At 42.3% G+C, this 20,199-nt stretch overlaps 1 protein-coding gene across 50 annotated transcripts; it reads left to right on the top strand.

Annotated features, from left to right (window-relative positions):
• Positions 1-2,881: 2,881 nt before the first annotated feature.
• On the top strand, positions 2,882-16,871 carry LOC128021446 (uncharacterized). Of its 50 annotated transcripts, none has more exons than XM_052608628.1 (13): positions 2,883-3,078; positions 3,291-3,488; positions 3,525-3,716; positions 3,789-3,848; positions 3,885-3,932; positions 10,223-10,366; positions 10,463-10,486; positions 10,547-10,570; positions 10,703-10,750; positions 10,799-10,870; positions 15,846-15,917; positions 16,308-16,379; positions 16,650-16,871. In XM_052608628.1, the coding sequence occupies exons 1-13, from the start codon at positions 2,985-2,987 to the stop codon at positions 16,667-16,669; spliced, it is 1,068 nt and encodes a 355-aa protein (XP_052464588.1). In that variant the 5' UTR covers positions 2,883-2,984; the 3' UTR covers positions 16,670-16,871. The 50 variants fall into 50 exon arrangements, with proteins under 50 accessions (XP_052464575.1, XP_052464576.1, XP_052464588.1 ...); XM_052608623.1 differs by having other exon boundaries at positions 10,439-10,486; XM_052608629.1 differs by lacking the exon at positions 10,463-10,486 and adding an exon at positions 10,415-10,438.
• The last annotated feature ends 3,328 nt before the right edge of the window (positions 16,872-20,199 follow it).

The following is a 20,199-nucleotide window of genomic DNA, read 5'->3' as shown; positions in this document are numbered from 1 at the left end:
TGGCACTGGACGGCCCTCGGCGGACGGCACGACACTCCTCCGCCGCCCGGTGGACGGCGACGGCTCCTCCGATTTTGGGCAGCGGCAGGAGTCCCCCGTTCCCTGCCCCTCCGGATTCCGTCACGGAGGCGGCAGGCTCCGGCCCCCTGGCGAACGGCGCCGACTCCTCCGCTCCCTCACGGACGGCAGCCACCCCTCCTTGTCGTGGGCGGTCGGCAGCGAGCTCGCCCGTCCCCGGCAACTCGCTCCAGCCCACCGCCTCGAGCGTCCATGGCGGCACATACCTCGCCAGCTCGAGGGCACCGCGGATTCACCACAGCTGCGAGGGATCTTCAGCAGCGCGTCCCTCCTTCTCCCGGGCTTCGGCACCACTGTAATAAACAAATCTCCATATTCATCGGGAAGAAGGAGGCGGGAACCGGCGCACAATCAAAACTCATTTTAATATCCAAAAATAAACACAAAACAGCGCGTCAGCCCCTCACGGCGACTGACGCACATAAATTAAAAGCAAACACATAAAATAATGTCCCAGGCCTGGTCCTCTCTCGTCCTTCACGGTCGTCACTCCAGTTTTATATCCTTCCATCTCCTACGTGGGACTCGATACTAGCGGTGGGGCTCAGGTGTAGCTCATCTCCAATCACTACACCTGGCCTCACTCCTCGTTCCCACGCCTCTCGGCCCCGCCCCACTCGCCACACACACACATACTGAACATGAATCCTTTTCAATAGTTATTAAAAAGACATACACAATAAGCGATTAGAAACACGATATTCCAATGTGTGGGTTACATATATAATATGGAGTTAAGCAGTGGGCTGATATTCCTTTATAAGTCTATTTTGAGTTCATTTTGGTGCATCTACATCTGTACATTTCTGTGCCATTCTCTAACATAAGGACATTCTATGGAGACCAGAGGTTAAAAGGTCCCCTTGAAGGAATTTCAGTCTGGTTCTTTTCTACTAGGTGGGGGAAGTCAATCCAAAGATCTTGTGATCATGATCATGAGCTTTTCTTTGGAAATCGTCTCCTCATGTTTCAGCCATGCCCCTGATCGATTCTCTAATTTGTCTGGTTGTCTGGTTCGGGACTGATACGCTACATAATAATAACTTTACTTTTTCTTGTACATCTTTTTATAACTTTGGGAAAATTTCACATACATAAGAAGGAGGTCAGGGTCCAAGCCAAATTTCATGCATTTTCTTCAGGAGACTTAAGGAGTACTGTACTAGTTTAGAGAACATTGTTAATAAAAAAGCAATCAATACTTGTAATATTTTCCACGAATATACAACTATTGATTACATAATAATGACATTATAAAATTACATTCCTATATTTTGTTCTGGTCAATTTGGGGCAGGAATAGTCTGATATTTAATTCCCCTGGTGATTTTTCCCTTGAAGTTTTTGCTATGATGCAGTTATGCGTGCTGTCTCCTTTAAGAGTTTGATCATATGCACGAGAGCGTGTGTGCGTCAGAAAGGAACAGAGAGTGCGCTGATAGAAGCAGCAGTTACAAGTGAGGAGAAAATAGTTGATTAGAAACTGCAAAACGGATATAATCCAGGTTAATTCTCAACTTGTGGACCTGTGGTGGTTTCAGTTGTGTGTCTGCACGAGTAGATGACGATTTAGTGTTTATATTAGTGTGTGTTGCTGCATATGAGAAATCTCCGGTGGGCGAGGGGATTCAGGCCTACTTCAATGGAGATTGAGCGTAAGTTAATTTAACATACACTTTGAAGACTGTTATAATGTATAATAATGCAGTGTAATACATGTATAGGAAGAACATACAGTAATTGTTGTATATTATACTGTTAAGAGGGGAGAGCAAGATTGTGAGATCGCACGTGCCAGTTTCCACGTGATTGATAATCCAAAGTCTCATATAACAGTGAGTGTTTTTCATTTTATTCTCCCAAAGTGTGTTTATGTATGTGGCATGAAAAGTATTGTACCCTGTATAAAGTGTATACTTTTATCTAAAGTCTGTTTACTGATTAATACGTTTAAAAGAGGTTAAAATGTGAACTGTGTGTAATGTGAGTGGTGCATTTATGTGGCAAGATGTGCAGATTTTTCATGTATGCTCATGCTGTTGTTTTTTTGTCTGTTTATTCAGGCACATATAAGCCACTGCCGTTGTTTTATACACCTTTATTGGTTCTTTAACATTGGTTGCACTATTTCAAGTCAAATTGGGACTTGTGATCTGGTGTTTTGATTAGAGATTATTACTGTAAAGGACTTATTTTTGTTGTTTACTATTCTTATGTTATTTCACATTCTGTGCCCATTGAAAGGAACTGGGTAACATCATTTGTTTTGTTTTATTATTCTGTTTTATAAAACTTCTCTGGTTTAATTGGATCTGAGTCCTGAGAAAAAACTATTTTTCCCTGAACCAAACATTTAATGCTGGGTCTTCTTTTGAGGCTCAGTCAAGAATAAAAGAATCCTTCTTTGGGAGATGTCTTGGCATTGTCTCTTTCTTTAGTATATTAGAAGGACGTCAAGCCGGCCACATAAAAAAAGAAGAAGAAGCGGCACGCACTGCTTTGGACTGCATAGCGCTGCATGAAGTCGAACACATGATCGACCACAACATGATCGCTGTACCACCTGACCACTGCAGTTTCATTTTGCAGTTGATAGTGTCGCCATAGAAACGCACAATCCTCTCATAATTAGGCTACCTTAATTATTATGACGTGGCCCGAACGCAGCATTCAGCTCATCCAACCCCAATCAAACACACCTGAACAAGCTAATTAAGGCATTCCAGATTACAAGAAAACTACAGGCAGGTGAGTTTGATCATTGATCTACGTGGATCTTTAAAACCCCATTGATAAAGAGGTTGATATTGCAGCAACACGTATTTATTTTTGCGGTCCACTGCTTCTGACGCACCAATTCCTTGCATTCTCCAGCAGAGATCATTGTGAGATTGCTGGTCGGGAGGATGACGGCTCGAGTGTACTTCTCGTTGATTGCGGTTTTGCTGTGTCTGTTTGGGTACTTGAGCATAACTCATGCTTTTCAAAAACGAACCGCAGGTGAGCAGATCTGCTGAATATGTTATACTGCCAAAAAAAAAATGCAGCAAGGTCTTTTGAAAGTAATTCGGGTAGTTTTAAGCGTTACAAAAATCTAGAGAAATAATACTTGGAATATAATTATCTCTTTATGCTCTGAATGTTTTGTGCTGTATATTGAAGTGGCACACGGTATATGCACTGACTAAAGCTGACTATCTGTGTCCACGCAGTGAAGCCGGGTCATTGTCCCCTACCAGAGAATATTCCACCGTGTGCTGAAAGGTGTATCCATGATGGCCAGTGTCCTGCCACACAAAAATGTTGCCCAGTCACCGGTGGCTTTGCATGCAGTGAACCACGTGGTCAGGGAAGAGGTCAGGCAAGTTGTCATGGCCAGGGAGAGGGTCGTGGAAGCGGCCAGGGAGAAGGTCGTGGTGAAGGTCGTGGAAGTGGCCAAGGAGAAGGTCGTGGAAGTGGCCAAGGAGAAGGTCGTGGTGAAGGCAAGGGAGAAGGTCGTGGTGAAGGCAAGGGAGAAGGTCGTGGTGAAGGCAAGGGAGAAGGTCGTGGTGAAGGCAAGGGAGAAGGTCGTGGTGAAGGCAAGGGAGAAGGTCGTGGTGAAGGCAAGGGAGAAGGTCGTGGTGAAGGCAAGGGAGAAGGTCGTGGAAGCGGCCAGGGAGAAGGTCGTGGAAGCGGCCAGGGAGAAGGTCGTGGTGAAGGCAAAGGAGAAGGTCGGGGAGAAGGTTGTGGAAGCGGCAATGGAGAAGGTCGGGGTGAAGGCCAGGGAGAAGGTCGGGGAGAAGGTTGTGGAAGCGGCAATGGAGAAGGTCGGGGTGAAGGCCAGGGAGAAGGTCGTGGAAGCGGCCAGGGAGAAGGTCGTGGCCAGGGACAAGGTCATGGAAGTGGTCGTGGCCAGGAAAGTGGTCCGGGAACTGGTTGTGGATGTGGTCAAGGTCCGAGATGTGGTCAAGGAAATGGTCATGGGTCTTAACACTTACTGGAGATCCCTTCAATTAAGTGTTTTATATGCCATGTCTTCCCTGTTTGCTCAAACAGTTTAGAAGGATTGTTCCCATCTCAAATAAAAAGTTGCTTGATTTGAAGAGTTGGTGTCTTGTACTAAAATCACATTAAAGAGGTGTGTGAACTCTTTCATAAAGACTTTATGAACTAATTTACTTCTAAAATCGATACTATTAGAGATAAAATTGCAACCAGACAGCTACAGTATTGCATCAGACAGTGCACTATAGACCCCCTGCGGAACAATTCCACTCATTCTCTACTATAGGAGAGGAAGAATTGTATAAACTTGTTAAATCATCTAAACCAACAACATGTATGTTAGACCCTATACCATCTAAGCTCCTAAAAGAGGTGCTTGCAGAAGTCATAGATCCTCTTCTGACTATTATTAATTCCTCATTGTCATTAGGATATGTCCCCAAAACCTTCAAGCTGGCTGTTTTTAAGCCTCTCCTCAAAAAACCACAACTTGACCCCAAAGAACTAGTTAATTCTAGACCAATCTCGAATCTCCCTTTTCTGTCCAAGATACTAGAAGAGGTGGTGTCCTCACAATTCTATTCCTTCTTAGAGAAAAATGGTATATGTGCGGATTTCCAGTCAAGATTTAGACCGTAGCATAGTACTGAGACTGCTCTCAGAGTTACAAATGATCTGCTCTTATCATCTGATGGTGGTTGTATCTCTCTATTAGTTTTAATGGATCTTAGTGCTGCGTTTGACACAATTGACCACAACATTCTTTTGCATAGACTTGAACACTTTGTTGGCATTAATGAAAGTGCATTAGCATGGTTTAAATCAGTGGTTCCCAACCTTTTTCAACTCGCGGCCCACACAACCAAACACATATGTTTGCGCGGCCCACTTCAAAAAAATTAACTGACCCCGCTATTGTTGGGTTAATAACTTAGTACTCCGAAGCTAGATTTTAAACTGTATTTATTGAATAAACTAGGGCTGTGCGATATGGACAAAAAAAAAAAAAAACTATCGCGATTTTTTTTTTTTTTATCAATTTTGCAATTGTGACACACATCGATATGCTTTTACAGTCATAAATGCATTCAGGATTAATTTGAAACATATTTCCAAAAGAAAACCAATCAGAGCTTTATCAAAAAGTCATCTCTAGAACAGACATAAGTCAAAATTATCACTATAGTGAAGATGTAAAAAAAATGTATAGACTTGTGGCAAAAAAAAAAAAAAAAAATCCTGTATACAGGGACTTTTTTTTCTTTTTTGCCATGCATTGTTCATAGAGCTCATTAATTGGAGCGGTGCCTCAGGTGTTTGCAGTGTATGCGGTCAGCAGTGAGAGCGCATAAATATAACGCGAAAGCACATTAAAATAATGCACGAGTGCGAATCTATCTGTTCGCAGCAGATTTCCTTTGCTCTGTCACAAAACCAGTCGTGCTTGCTCAGATACACACTGCTTTGCGAGGAGAGAGTGTGCACAATTAAAACGTGTCTCCTCTCACTTAAACTGCATCCTGTTCACTAACAAATTCACTCTATGCTCATGTGTTAGACATGAATTATCGCACGTTTTTATTTCTAGCCTTTTACCGCAGTGAGAACGCTCTGATCCGTCAACATTGGCTCAGAAAAAAGGCGCATCACAGACAGTGTGTGAACCTGGAGTTTGGCATATGCCCAGTCTCTGTTCTCGCGCTAGGCGCAATTCATTCTGATGGGATCGGATACGGGAGGTCAGAGCCGCGGAAAATTGTGGTATAAAGCGATTTAGACAATCGCGCACGCTCAAATCGTGATTTTAGGACGTTTTCTTTTAATCGCACAGCCCTAGAATGGACTGGAAATGAACAGAAAATAATTGGCGGCCCACCCACTGGTTTAAATCATACTTTTATGACCGCCATCTGTTCGTAGCAGTGAATGAAGATGTATCATATCAATCACAAGTGCAGTATGGAATACCTCAAGGCTCAGTACTAGGGCTGCTACTCTTCACGCTTTATATGTTACCCTTGGGAGATATCATCAGGAAACATGGTGTTAGCTTTCACTGTTATGCTGATGATACTCAGCTCTATATTTCTTTGCGGCCCGGAGAAACACACCAATTAGAAAAACTAATGGAATGCATAGTTGTTTATTATAGGACCTAAAAACTCTGCACGTAATAACCTAGAACACTGTCTAAGACTTGATGGTTGCTCTCAATTCTTAATATTACTGCTTCAAGACGAAGTGCTTACAAGCACTTGCCATGGTATTCCGCCATACAATATAGTTATTCATTTTACACGCTTAGAAAAGCGCAACGTTTTGTTTTGTGTTACCGTCCTAGGTCGAGTTACACTACGCGAGTAACTGTATTTAAATAGGGAAAACGTGGAGGTGTTTGGTAGCTTCTCTGCTTGGCCCATATTGAATGAATGGGCTAAGCTAAGTGCTTTCAAAGTGTCACCGCACGCCAAAGCGATTGAGTGCACGCACTGAGACGAGCGAGGTATGTATCAACTCGTCTTAGTTAAGGGAAAAACATAGTTTAATATGAAAACATGGTGGAGTATCCCTTTAACTCAGAACAAGAAACCAAAGTAAAATAATAGAAGTAAAATTTGACGAGACTAGGTGGTGTTTCTTATCAACGTGGCTAAGTAGCAGCAGGCGTGCAGGCTGAAGCACTCTGGAACAGTGCTCAAAGAACGCTAAAAGTGATGACTTAAAGCAAAAGCTAAAAGGTAAATTTGATGGTGTCCTGAGTATTTAAACTGGTCTTTCGGCCACACCTCAAATGTTGTCTTGAACAATTAGATATTGTCTTTGCTCTGGGTGTTGCGATGTTTCTCCACCCCCCATAGATATGTCATCTTAACAATCACGTGGTCCGCATTTTCCCGGTCTTGCAGGGTATAATTTTGTACATGATTCCTATAACAAGAATATGATACATTCGACAAATAACTGATGGTCAGAAACATTTCAATCAAGAATATTCAAACACACACATACTGAACATGAATCCTTAAGCTATTCAATGGTTATTAAAAAGACATACACAATAAGCGATTAGAAACACAATATTCCAATGTGTGGGTTACATATATAATATGGAGTTAAGCAATGGGCTGATATTCCTTTATAAGTCTATTTTGAGTTCATTTTGGTGCATCTACATCTGTACATTTCTGTGCCATTCTCTAACATAAGGACATTCTATGGAGACCAGAGGTTAAAAGGTCCCCTTGAAGGAATTTCAGTCTGGTTCTTTTCTACTAGGTGGGGGAAGTCAATCCAAAGATCTTGTGATCATGATTACTGTTATGGGTTTACATGTGATGGTCATGCTGTTTGACCATCAATCTTGATTACTTGCCCCAAATTCGACAATCTCCTTTCCAAATTGAAATTGTCAATAATTGTTCTAATGGTGTTAATGTTGAAAGCTGTTCTGTGAAAGAGTTGGTTGGTTAGTGGACTTGCTTCTGACCTGTGGTGCTAAAAAAAATATTTACAACATCCTCTTGTCTTGAGCTGTTCTGTGGAAATTGTCTCCTCATGTTTCAGCCATGTCCCTGATCAAATCTCTAATTTGTCTGGTTCGGGACTGATACGCTACATAATAATAACTTTACTTTTTCTTGTACATCTTTTTATAACTTTGGGAAAATTTCACATACATAAGGAGGAGGTCAGGGTCCAAGCCAAATTTCATGCATTTTCTTCAGGAGACTTAAGGATTACTGTACTAGTTTGGAGAACATTTGTGTCCTAGGCTTGGTCGTTGTTATTAAATAGTCGAAGAAATTGACTACGCCACCCACAAATTCTAGGATGTGGGACCCTTACAATGATCTAATCTCTTTTTTGTTTTTCTTTGAATCACAGGTGGTTCAAATAAATAAACTAGAAGCCAGAGTACAAAAAGGGTTGCTTTATTTTCTAGAATGAGCAAGATTGTATCTTCTCTTAAGAGTAGAAGGACTTGGTAAAACCATCCATGACACAAAAGAAACCAATAGAAAAATAAACTAGTTACAACAATTAAATACCACTCTGAATGGTTTTAAAATAAACTAAATTAATTTCCAAAAGAAATAACACCCCAAACAAATCGAAATCTAATATAATACAATAAGAGAAACCAATCATTAGACTAATATTCACATTAATTAAACAGAGAAATCATACTTTAAACCAAAAGAAAACATAAGAATGGCACTCAAAGTAACACCCAAATCAACCTAGAATACTAAAATGGGAAATATACCACATGGGAGGAAGAAGAAAAAAACAAACCCAAAAGTCAAACCCAATCAAAAACAATATAAATAAAATAAAAATCAAACCCAATCAAACCATTATACGTAAAACACACAAATCAAACAAGGCCTCCCAATACAGCACTATACCATTTAAATAAGACAGGCAGATCCTGCAAAATGAATGCCACAAATCAAAAAAACAAAACAACCAAATCCCAAGTTCGGTGGGAAAAAAAACGATGGCCACTTGCCAAAGAAGGTTTTGACGTCCTGTAATTAAAACTATTACAATTTTATTACACACCACATTCTACATTTGACAATCAAGAAAATACTCACGTTGCTAATGCACTAATGCTCCTTTAATGGGTACTTAACATGTATAAGTCTTTAAAAAAACGAGCTTAATCATTACTTACGTCCAGTGGCCGTAACAAAGCGCAAAATGACAAGCGCACTCTGCTCTCACCTCGATTATTAAAACCGGAACAATCCTAAAACACATTTACTATGGTGAATGCCAATCTTCCTACCAGGCATCTCCTTTACGATAAACATGATTAAAACAACAGGTTTACTCACTCCGAATTGTCGGACACAATGGGTCAAGCCGTTCCTTCAACGCGCCAGCAGAGGAAGAAACACAAACTCGCTCACCAAGCGTAGAACGAGAGCAAACGCTGTTTCCTTGACGCCGGCGAGACTTTATACGCCACCTACCCATTACGTCATCTACCTACCTAACAGCACAACATACTCATTCCGGTTACACATTGTTAATAAAAAAGCAAATAATACTTGTAATATTTTCCAAGAATATACAATTATTGATTACATTAAAATGACATTACAAAATTACATTAAAAATTGGTTTGCACACTCCTATATTTTGTTCTGGTCAATTAAAAAAAGAAGAAGAAGAAGCGGCACGCACTGCTTTGGACTGCATAGCGCTGCATGAAGTCGAACACATGATCGACCACAACATGATCGCTGTACCACCTGACCACTGCAGTTTCATTTTGCAGTTGATAGTGTCGCCATAGAAACGCACAATCCTCTCATAATTAGGCTACCTTAATTATTATGACGTGACCCGAACGCAGCATTCAGCTCATCCAAACCCAATCAAACACACCTGAACAAGCTAATTAAGGCATTCCAGATTACAAGAAAACTACAGGCAGGTGAGTTTGATCATTGATCTACGTGGATCTTTAAAACCCCATTTTAAAGAGGTTGATATTGCAGCAACACGTATTTATTTTTGCCCTTTGCGGTCCACTGCTTCTGACGCACCAATTCCTTGCATTCTCCAGCAGAGATTATTGTGAGATTGCTGGTCGGGAGGATGACGGCTCGAGTGTACTTCTCGTTGATTGCTGTTTTGCTGTGTCTGTTTGGGTACTTGAGCATAACTCATGCTTTTCAAAAACGAACCGCAGGTGAGAAGATCTGCTGAATATATGTTATACTGCCAAAAAAAAAAAAAAATGCAGCAAGGTCTTTTGAAAGTAATTCGGGTAGTTTTAAGCGTTACAAAAATATAGAGAAATAATACTTGGAATCTAATTATCTCTTTATGCTCTGAATGTTTTGTGCTGTATATTAAAGTGGCACACGGTATATGCACTGACTAAAGCTGACTATCTGTGTCCACGCAGTGAAGCCGGGTCATTGTCCCCTACCAGAGAATATTCCACCATGTGCTGAAAGGTGTATCCATGATGGCCAGTGTCCTGCCACACAAAAATGTTGCCCAGTCACCGGTGGCTTTGCATGCAGTGAACCACGTGGTCAGGGAAGAGGTCAGGCAAGTTGTCATGGCCAGGGAGAGGGTCGTGGAAGCGGCCAGGGAGAAGGTCGTGGTGAAGGTCGTGGAAGTGGCCAAGGAGAAGGTCGTGGAAGCGGCCAGGGAGAAGGTCGTGGAAGCGGCCAGGGAGAAGGTCGTGGAAGCGGCCAGGGAGAAGGTCGTGGAAGCGGCCAGGGAGAAGGTCGTGGAAGCGGCCAGGGAGAAGGTCGTGGAAGCGGCCAGGGAGAAGGTCGTGGTGAAGGCAAAGGAGAAGGTCGTGGTGAAGGCAAAGGAGAAGGTCGTGGTGAAGGCAATGGAGAAGGTCGTGGAAGCGGCCAGGGAGAAGGTCGTGGAAGCGGCCAGGGAGAAGGTCGTGGAAGCGGCCAGGGAGAAGGTCGTGGTGAAGGTCGTGGAAGTGGCCAAGGAGAAGGTCGTGGTGAAGGCAAGGGAGAAGGTCGTGGAAGCGGCCAGGGAGAAGGTCGTGGAAGCGGCCAGGGAGAAGGTCGTGGAAGCGGCCAGGGAGAAGGTCGTGGAAGCGGCCAGGGAGAAGGTCGTGGAAGCGGCCAGGGAGAAGGTCGTGGTGAAGGTCGTGGTGAAGGCAAGGGAGAAGGTCGTGGTGAAGGCAAGGGAGAAGGTCGTGGTGAAGGCAAGGGAGAAGGTCGTGGAAACGGCAAGGGAGAAGGTCGTGGTGAAGGCAATGGAGAAGGTCGTGGAAGCGGCCAGGGAGAAGGTCGTGGAAGCGGCCAGGGAGAAGGTCGTGGTGAAGGTCATGGAAGTGGTCGTGGCCAGGAAAGTGGTCCGGGAACTGGTTGTGGATGTGGTCAAGGTCCGAGATGTGGTCAAGGAAATGGTCATGGGTCTTAACACTTACTGGAGATCCCTTCAATTAAGTGTTTTATATGCCATGTCTTCCCTGTTTGCTCAAACAGTTTAGAAGGATTGTTCCCATCTCAAATAAAAAGTTGCTTGATTTGAAGAGTTGGTGTCTTGTACTAAAATCACATTAAAGAGGTGTGTGAACTCTTTCATAAAGACTTTATGAACTAATTTACTTCTAAAATCGATACTATTAGAGATAAAATTGCAACCAGACAGCTACAGTATTGCATCAGACAGTGCACTATAGACCCCCTGCGGAACAATTCCACTCATTCTCTACTATAGGAGAGGAAGAATTGTATAAACTTGAATCATCTAAACCAACAACATGTATGTTAGACCCTATACCATCTAAGCTCCTAAAAGAGGTGCTTCCAGAAGTCATAGATCCTCTTCTGACTATTATTAATTCCTCATTGTCATTAGGATATGTCCCCAAAACCTTCAAGCTGGCTGTTTTTAAGCCTCTCCTCAAAAAACCACAACTTGACCCCAAAGAACTAGTTAATTCTAGACCAATCTCGAATCTCCCTTTTCTGTCCAAGATACTAGAAGAGGTGGTGTCCTCACAATTCTATTCCTTCTTAGAGAAAAATGGTATATGTGCGGATTTCCAGTCAGGATTTAGACCGCAGCATAGTACTGAGACCGCTCTCAACAGAGAGTTACAAATGATCTGCTCTTATCATCTGATCGTGGTTGTATCTCTCTATTAGTTTTATTGGATCTTAGTGCTGCGTTTGACACAATTGACCACAACATTCTTTTGCATTGACTTGAACACTTTGTTGGCATTAATGGAAGTGCATTAGCGTGGTTTAAATCATACTTTTATGACCGCCATCTGTTCGTAGCAGTGAATGAAGATGTATTGTATCAATCACAAGTGCTGTATGGAGTACCTCAAGGCTCAGTACTAGGGCTGCTACTCTTCACGCTTTATATGTTACCCTTGGGAGATATCATCAGGACACATGGTGTTAGCTTTCACTGTTATGCTGATGATACTCAGCTCTATATTTCTTTGCGGCCCGGAGAAACACACCAATTAGAAAAACTAATGGAATGCATAGTTGTTTATTATAGGACCTAAAAACTCTGCACGTAATAACCTAGAACACTGTCTAAGACTTGATGGTTGCTCTGTCAATTCTTGATATTACTGCTTCAAGACGAAGTGCTTACAAGCGCTTGCCATGGTATTCCGCCATACAATATAGTTATCCATTTTACACGCTTAGAAAAGCGCAACGTTTTGTTTTGTGTTGCCGTCTTGGGTCGAGTTACACTACGGGAGTAACTGTATTTAAATAGGGAAAACGTGGAGGTGTTTGGTAGCTTCTCTGCTTGGCCCATATTGAAGTGCATTAGCATGGTTTAAATCGTACTTATATGACCGCCATCAGTTCGTAGCAGTGAATGAAGATGTATCATATCGATCACAAGTGCAGTATGGAGTACCTCAAGGCTCAGTACTAGGGCCGCTACTCTTCACGCTTTATATGTTACCCTTGGGAGATATCATCAGGAAACATGGTGTTAGTTTTCACTGTTATGCTGATGATACGCAGCTCTATATTTCCTCGCAGCCTGGTGAAACACACCAATTTGAAAAACTAATGGAATGCATAGTCGATATAAAAAATTGGATGACGAGTAATTTCTTACTGCTAAATTCAGAAAAAACAGAGGTGTTAATCATAGGGCCTAAAAACTCTGCTTATAATAAACTAGAACACTGTCTAAGACTTGATGGTTGCTCTGTCAATTCTTCGTCATCAGTTAGGAACCTAGGTGTGCTACTTGATCGCAATCTTTCCTTAGAAAGCCACGTTTCTAGCATTTGTAAAACTGCATTTTTCCATCTCAAAAATATATCTAAATTACGGCCTATGCTCTCAATGTCAAATGCAGAAATGTTAATCCATGCATTTATGACTTCAAGGTTAGACTATTGTAATGCTTTATTGGGTGGTTGTTCTGCACGCTTGGTAAACAAACTACAGCTAGTCCAAAATGCAGCAGCAAGAGTTCTTACTAGAACCAGGAAGTATGACCATATTAGCCCGGTCCTGTCCACACTGCACTGGCTCCCTATCAAACATCGTATAGATTTTAGAATATTGCTTATTACTTATAAAGCCCTGAATGGTTTAGCACCTCAGTATTTGAATGAGCTCCTTTTACATTATACTCCTCTACGTCCGCTACGTTCTCAAAACTCAGGCAATTTGATAATACCTAGAATATCAAAAATCAACTGCGGGCGGCAGATCCTTTTCCTATTTGGCGCCTAAACTCTGGAATAACCTACCTAACATTGTTCGGAGGCAGACACACTCTTACAGTTTAAATCTAGATTAAAGACCCATCTCTTTAACCTGGCATACACATAACATACTAATATGCTTTTAATATCCAAATCCGTTAAAGGATTTTTAGGCTGCATTAATTAGGTAAACCGGAACCGGAAACACTTCACATAACACCGTACTTTCTACATCATTAGAAGAATGGCATCTACGCTAATATTTGTCTGTTTCTCTCTTGTTCCGAGGTCACCGTGGCCACGAGATCCAGTCTGTGTCCAGATCAGAGGGTCACTGCAGTCACCCGGATCCAGTACGTATCCAGACCAGATGGTGGATCAGCACCTAGAAAGGACCTCTACTGCCCTGAAAGACAGCGGAGACCAGGACAACTACAGCCCCAGATACAGATCCCCTGTAAAGACCTTGTCTCAGAGGAGCACCAGGACAAGACCACAGGAAACAGATGATTCTTCTGCACAATCTGACTTTGCTGCAGCCTGGAATTGAACTACTGGTTTTCGTCTGGTCAGAGGAGAACTGACCCCCCAACTGAGCCTGGTTTCTCCCAAGGTTTTTTTCTCCATTCTGTCACCGATGGAGTTTCGGTTCCTTGCCGCTGTCGCCTCTGGCTTGCTTAGTTGGGGTCACTTCATCTACAGCGATATCATTGACTTGATTGCAAATAAAAACAGACACCATTTCAACTGAACAGAGATGACATAACTGAATTCAATGATGAACTGCCTTTAACTATCATTTTGCATTATTGAGACACTGTTTTCCAAATGAATGTTGTTCAGTGCTTTGACGCAATGTATTTTGTTTAAAGCACTATATAAATAAAGGTGATTGATTGATTGATTGAATGGGCTAAGCTAAGTGCTTTAAAGTTTCACCGCACGCCAAAGCGATTGAGTGCACGCACTGAGACGAGAGAGGTATGTATCAACTCGTCTTAGTTAAGGGAAAAACATAGTTTAATATGAAAACACGGTGGAGTATCCCTTTAACTCAGAACAAGAAACTCTCAAACAGAAAAGAAAAGAAACCAAAGTAAAATAATAGAAGTAAAATTTGATGAGACTAGGTGGTGTTTCTTATCAACGTGGCTAAGTAGCAGCAGGAGTGCAGGCCGAAGCACTCTGGAACAGTGCTCAAAGAACGCTAAAAGTGATGATTTAAAGCAAAAGCTAAAAGGTAAATTTGATGGTGCATCTACATCTGTACATTTCTGTGCCATTCTCTAACATAAGGACATTCTATGGAGACCAGAGGTTAAAAGGTCCCCTTGAAGGAATTTCAGTCTGGTTCTTTTCTACTAGGTGGGGGAAGTCAATCCAAAGATCTTGTGATCATGATTACTGTCATGGGTTTACATGTGATGGTCATGCTGTTTGACCATCAATCTTGATTACTTGCCCCAAATTCGACAATCTCTTTTCCAAATTGAAATTGTCAATAATTGTTCTAATGGTGTTAATGTTGAAAGCTATTCTGTGAAAGAGTTGGTTGGTTAGTGGACTTGCTTCTGAATTGTGGTGCTAAAAAATTATTTACATCCTGTTGTCTTGAGCTGTTCTGTGGAAATTGTCTCCTCATGTTTCAGCCATGCCCCTGATCGAATCTCTAATTTGTCTGGTTGTCTGGTTCAGAACTGATACGCTACGTAATAATAACTTTACTTTTTCTTGTACATCTTTTTATAACTTTGGGAAAATTTCACAAACATAAGAAGGAGGTCAGGGTCCAAGCCAAATTTCATGCATTTTCTTCAGGAGACTTAAGGACTACTGTACTAGTTTGGAGAACATTGTTAATAAAAAAGCAAACAATACTTGTAATATTTTCCACGAATTTACAATCATTGATTACATTAAAATGACATTACAAAATGACATTAATAATTGGTTTGCACACTCCTATGTTTTGTTCTGGTCAATTAAAAAAAGAAGAAGAAAAAGCGACACACACTGCTTTGGACTGCATAGCGCTGCATGAAGTCGAACACCTGATCGACCACAACATGATCGCTGTACCACCTGACCACTGCAGTTTCATTTTGCAGTTGATAGTGTCGCCATGGAAACTTAGAAGGTCGTGGAGAAGGTCGTGGTGAAGGTCGTGGAAGCGGCCAGGGAGAAGGTCGTGGTGAAGGCAAGGGAGAAGGTCGTGGAAGCGGCCAGGGAGAAGGTCGTGGTGAAGGCAAAGGAGAAGGTCGTGGAAGCGGCCAGGGAGAAGGTCGTGGTGAAGGCAAGGGAGAAGCTCGTGGAAGCGGCCAGGGAGAAGGTCGTGGTGAAGGCAAGGGAGAAGGTCGTGGAAGCAGCCAGGGAGAAGGTCGTGGAGAAGGTCGTGGTGAAGGTCGTGGAAGTGGCCAAGGAGAAGGTCGTGGGATCGGCCAGGGAGAAGGTCGTGGAAGCGGCCAGGGAGAAGGTCATGGAAGCGGCCATTGAGAAGGTCGTGGAAGCGGCCAGGGAGAAGGTTGTGGTGAAGGCAAGGGAGAAGGTCGTGGAAGCGACCAGGTAGAAGGTCGTGTTGAAGGTCGTGGAAGTGGCCAGGGACAAGGTCGTGGAAGCGGCCAGGGAGAAGGTCGTGGTGAAGGCAAGGGAGAAGGTCGTGGAAGCGGCCAGGGAGAAGGTCGTGGTGAAGGCAAGGGAGAAGGTCATGGTGAAGGTCGTGGAAGTGGCCAGGGACAAGGTTGTGGAAGTGGCCAAAGAGAAGGTCGTGGAAGCAGCCAGGGAGAAGGTCGGGGAAGCGGCCAGAGAGAAGGTTGTGGTGAAGGCAAGGGAGAAGGTCGTGGAAGCAGCCAGGGAGAAGGTCGTGGTGAAGGTCGTGGAAGCGGCCAGGGAGAAGGTCGTGGCCAGGGAGAAGGTCGTGGAAGCGGCCAGGGAGAAGGTCGTGGTGAAGGCAAGGGAGAAGGTCATGGAAGCGACCAGGTAGAAGGTCGTGGTGAAGGTCGTGGAAGTGGCCAGGGACAATGTCGTGGAAGCGGCCAGGGAGAAGGTCGTGGTGAAGGCAAGGGAGAAGGTCGTGGAGAAGGTCGTGGTGAAGGTCGTGGAAGTGGCCAGGGACAAGGTCGTGGAAGCAGCCAGGGAGAAGGTTGTGGAAGCGGCCAGGGAGAAGGTCGTGGAAGCGGCCAGGGAGAAGGTCGTGGAAGCGGCCAGAGGGAAGGTCATGGTGAAGGCAAGGGAGAAGGTCGTGGAAGCGACCAGGTAGAAGGTCGTGGATAAGGTTGTGGTGAAGGTTGTGGAAGTGGCCAGGGACAATGTCGTGGAAGCGGCCAGGGAGAAGGTCGTGGCCAATGAGAAGGTCATGGCCAATGAGAAGGTCGTGGCCATGGAGAAGGTCGTGGTGAAGGTCATTGAAGTGGTCGTGGCCAGGAAAGTGGTTCGGGAACTGGTTGTGGATGTGGTCAAGGTCCGAGATGTGGTCAAGGAAATGGTCATGGGTCTTAACACTTACTGGAGATCCCTTCAATTCAGTGTTTTATATGCCATGTCTTCCCTGTTTGCTCAAACAGTTTAGAAAGATTGTTCCCATCTCAAATAAAAAGTTGTTTGATTTGAAGAGTTGGTGTCTTGTACTAAAATAACATTAAAGAGGTGTGTGGACTCTTTCATAATGACATTATGAACTAATTTACTTCTAAAATCGATACTATTAGAGATAAAATTGCAACCAGTCAGTTACAGTATTGCATCAGGCAGTGCACTATAGACCCCCTGCGGAACAGTTCCACTCATTCTCTACTATAGGAGAGGAAGAATTGTATAAACTTGTTAAATCATCTAAATCAACAACATGTATGTTAGACCCTATACCATCTAAGCTCCTAAAAGAGGTGCTTCCAGAAGTCATAGATCCTCTTCTGACTATTATTAATTCCTCATTGTCATTAGGATATGTCCCCAAAACCTTCAAGCTGGCTGTTTTTAAGCCTCTCATCAAAAAACCACAACTTGACCCCAAAGAACTAGTTAACTATAGACCAATCTCCCTTTTCTGTCCAAGATACTAGAAGAGGTGGTATCCTCACAATTATATTCCTTCTTAGAGAAAAATGGTATATGTGCGGATTTCCAGTCAGGATTTAGACCGTAGTATAGTACTGAGACTGCTCTCCTTTAGAGTTACAAATGATCTGCTCTTATCATCTGATCGTGGTTGTATCTCTCTATTAGTTTTATTGGATCTTAGTGCTGTGTTTGACACAATTGACCACAACATTCTTTTCCATATATTTGAACACTTTGTTGGCATTAATGGAAGTGTATAGCATGGTTTAAATAATACTTTTATGACCGCCATCAGTTCGTAGCAGTGAATGAAGATGTATCATATTGATCACAAGTGCAATATGAAGTACCTCAAGGCTCAGTACTAGGGCTGCTACTCTTCACGCTTTATATGTTACCCTTGGGAGATATCATCAGGAAACATGGTGTTAGCTTTCACTGTTATGCTGATGATACTCAGCTCCCGGAGAAACACACCAATTAGAAAAACTAATGGTATGCATAGTCGATATAAAAAACTGGATAACGAGTAATTTCTTACTGCTAAATTCTGAAAAGAGTTGTTAATTATAGGACCTAAAAACTCTGCACGTAATAACCTAGAACACTGTCTCAGACTTGATGTTTGCTCTGTCAATTAGGGACCTGTTAGGAACCTAGGTGTGCTATTTGATTGCAATCTTTCCTTAGAAAGCCACTTTTCTAGCATTTGTAAAACTGCATTTTTCCATCACAAAAATATATCTGAATTATGGCCTATGCTCTCAATATCAAATGCAGAAATGTTAATCCATGCATTTGTGACCTCAAGGTTAGATTATTGTAATTCTTTATTGGGTGTTTGTTCTGCACACTTAGTAAACAAACTACAGCTAGTCCAAAATGCAGCTGCAAGAGTTCTTACTAGAACCAGGAAGTATGACCATATTAGCTCGGTCCTGTCAACACTGCACTGGCTCCCTATCAAAACTCAGGCAATTTGATAATAACTAGAATATCAAAATCAACTGCGTGCGGTAGATCCTTTTCCTATTCGGCGCCTAAACTCTGGAATAACCTACCTAACATTGTTCGGGAGGCAGACACACTCTTGCAGTTTAAATCTAGATCAAAGCCCATCTCTTTAACCTGGCTTACACATAACATACAAATATGCTTTTAATATCCAAATCCGTTAAAGGATTTTTAGACTGCATTAAGTAAGTAAACCGGAACTGGGAACACTTCCCATAACACCAGATGTACTTGCTACAAGAATGGCATCTACGCTAATATTAGTCTGTTTCTCTCTTATTCCGAGGTCACCGTAGGCACCAGATCCAGTCTGTATCCAGACCAGAGGGTCAAAACAAGTCATCTTTATTTATATAGCGCTTTAAACAAAATACATTGCATCAAAGCAACTGAACAACATTCATTAGGAAAATAGTGTGTCAATAATGCAAAATGATAGTTAAAGGCAGTTCATCACTGAATTCAGTGATGTCATCTCTGTTCAGTATAAATAGTGTCTCTGTGCATTTATTTGCACTCAAGTCAACGATATCGCGATAGAGGGTCACTGCAGTCACCCGGATCGAGTACGTATCCAGACCAGATGGTAGATCAGCACCTAGAAAGGACTTCTACAGCCCTGAAAGACAGAGCCCCAGATACAGATCCCCTGTAAAGACCTTGTCTCAGAGGACCACCAGGACAAGACCACAGGAAACAGATGATTCTTCTAAAGGTGACTTGATTGACTTGAATTTTACAACTTTCTTTACTGTATCTGCTTTTTCATATAATTTGAGTACGGACGTCTTTGAATGACTCCAGACCCCTGGTTACCATGGCAACCATGACACTTCAGCAAGACTTTTGTGACCTGAAAGCATGTAGAGAGGATCTTCCTCCTGTGAAGTTCTCTCTGAAACATACTGCTATAAAAATGGACTCTTCTCTAATTAATTTATAGAAAAAAACGTTCTTTTTATGAACACACATATACTTCAGGTCATTGTGTATGTTGTTCTTGTATATTGTATTTTTGTCTTGTATCCGGTTTTATTCATGCCTTTGATATGAACCATTTGTTCATGTTACTTACATTTCATTCTTTGAGGGGTGGATATGGAAAATGTAATTAGAAGGAAAACAAATATTGAATTCAAGATAAATAATTTTGACATGTATTGATTATTCCAATAAACATGATAATTGTAAGGGAAACAGGTCAATTTAGCTCAAAAGGAATCATTTAAAGGAACACTCCGACTTTTTGGGACTTTAGCTTATTCACAGTATCCCCCAGAGTTAGATAAGTCCATACATACCTTTTTTTTTTCATTTCTGTGCGTTCTTTAAGTGTTATTTGAGGCACACACACCGCTAGCCTAGCTTAGCACAAAGACTGGATGTAAATGGATAATGGTAGCATAGTAATCCCAATAAGTGACAAAATAATGCACATTTTCCTAATACATGTTGTGATCTGTATAGTCGCAGCGTGTACAAATAACAAGGCTATATTAGACACAGACCATTTTTAATCGTATAAATACTGGGAACTATATTCTCACTAGGCGTAGGAGTACAGCTAACATTACTTGGGCGGAGTGGCTACTTGGGCAGAGTGAAAGATTGTTACCATATCAAACAAAAAGTTGATTGATTTGAAGAGTTGGTGTCTTGTACCAAAATAACATTAAAGAGGCGTGTGAACTTGCAAGCATGATGTCAGACACTTTAATATGCTCTGGTCCCCTCCCTGCTTACTGTGGTGACGAAATGCATAGCATATTGTCATGACTCAATGGCTGGATGTATAAGTGGTGCCTGCAGAATAACATAGGTTTCATAGACAATTGGAAGAGCTTTTGGGACAGACCTGACTTGTT

This window comes from Carassius gibelio, chromosome A10 (genome assembly GCF_023724105.1).
Source record: "Carassius gibelio isolate Cgi1373 ecotype wild population from Czech Republic chromosome A10, carGib1.2-hapl.c, whole genome shotgun sequence".
Lineage (NCBI taxonomy): Eukaryota > Metazoa > Chordata > Actinopteri > Cypriniformes > Cyprinidae > Carassius > Carassius gibelio.
Note: the sequence above shows the minus strand (reverse complement) of the source record. Positions and strands in the feature narration are given on the sequence as shown.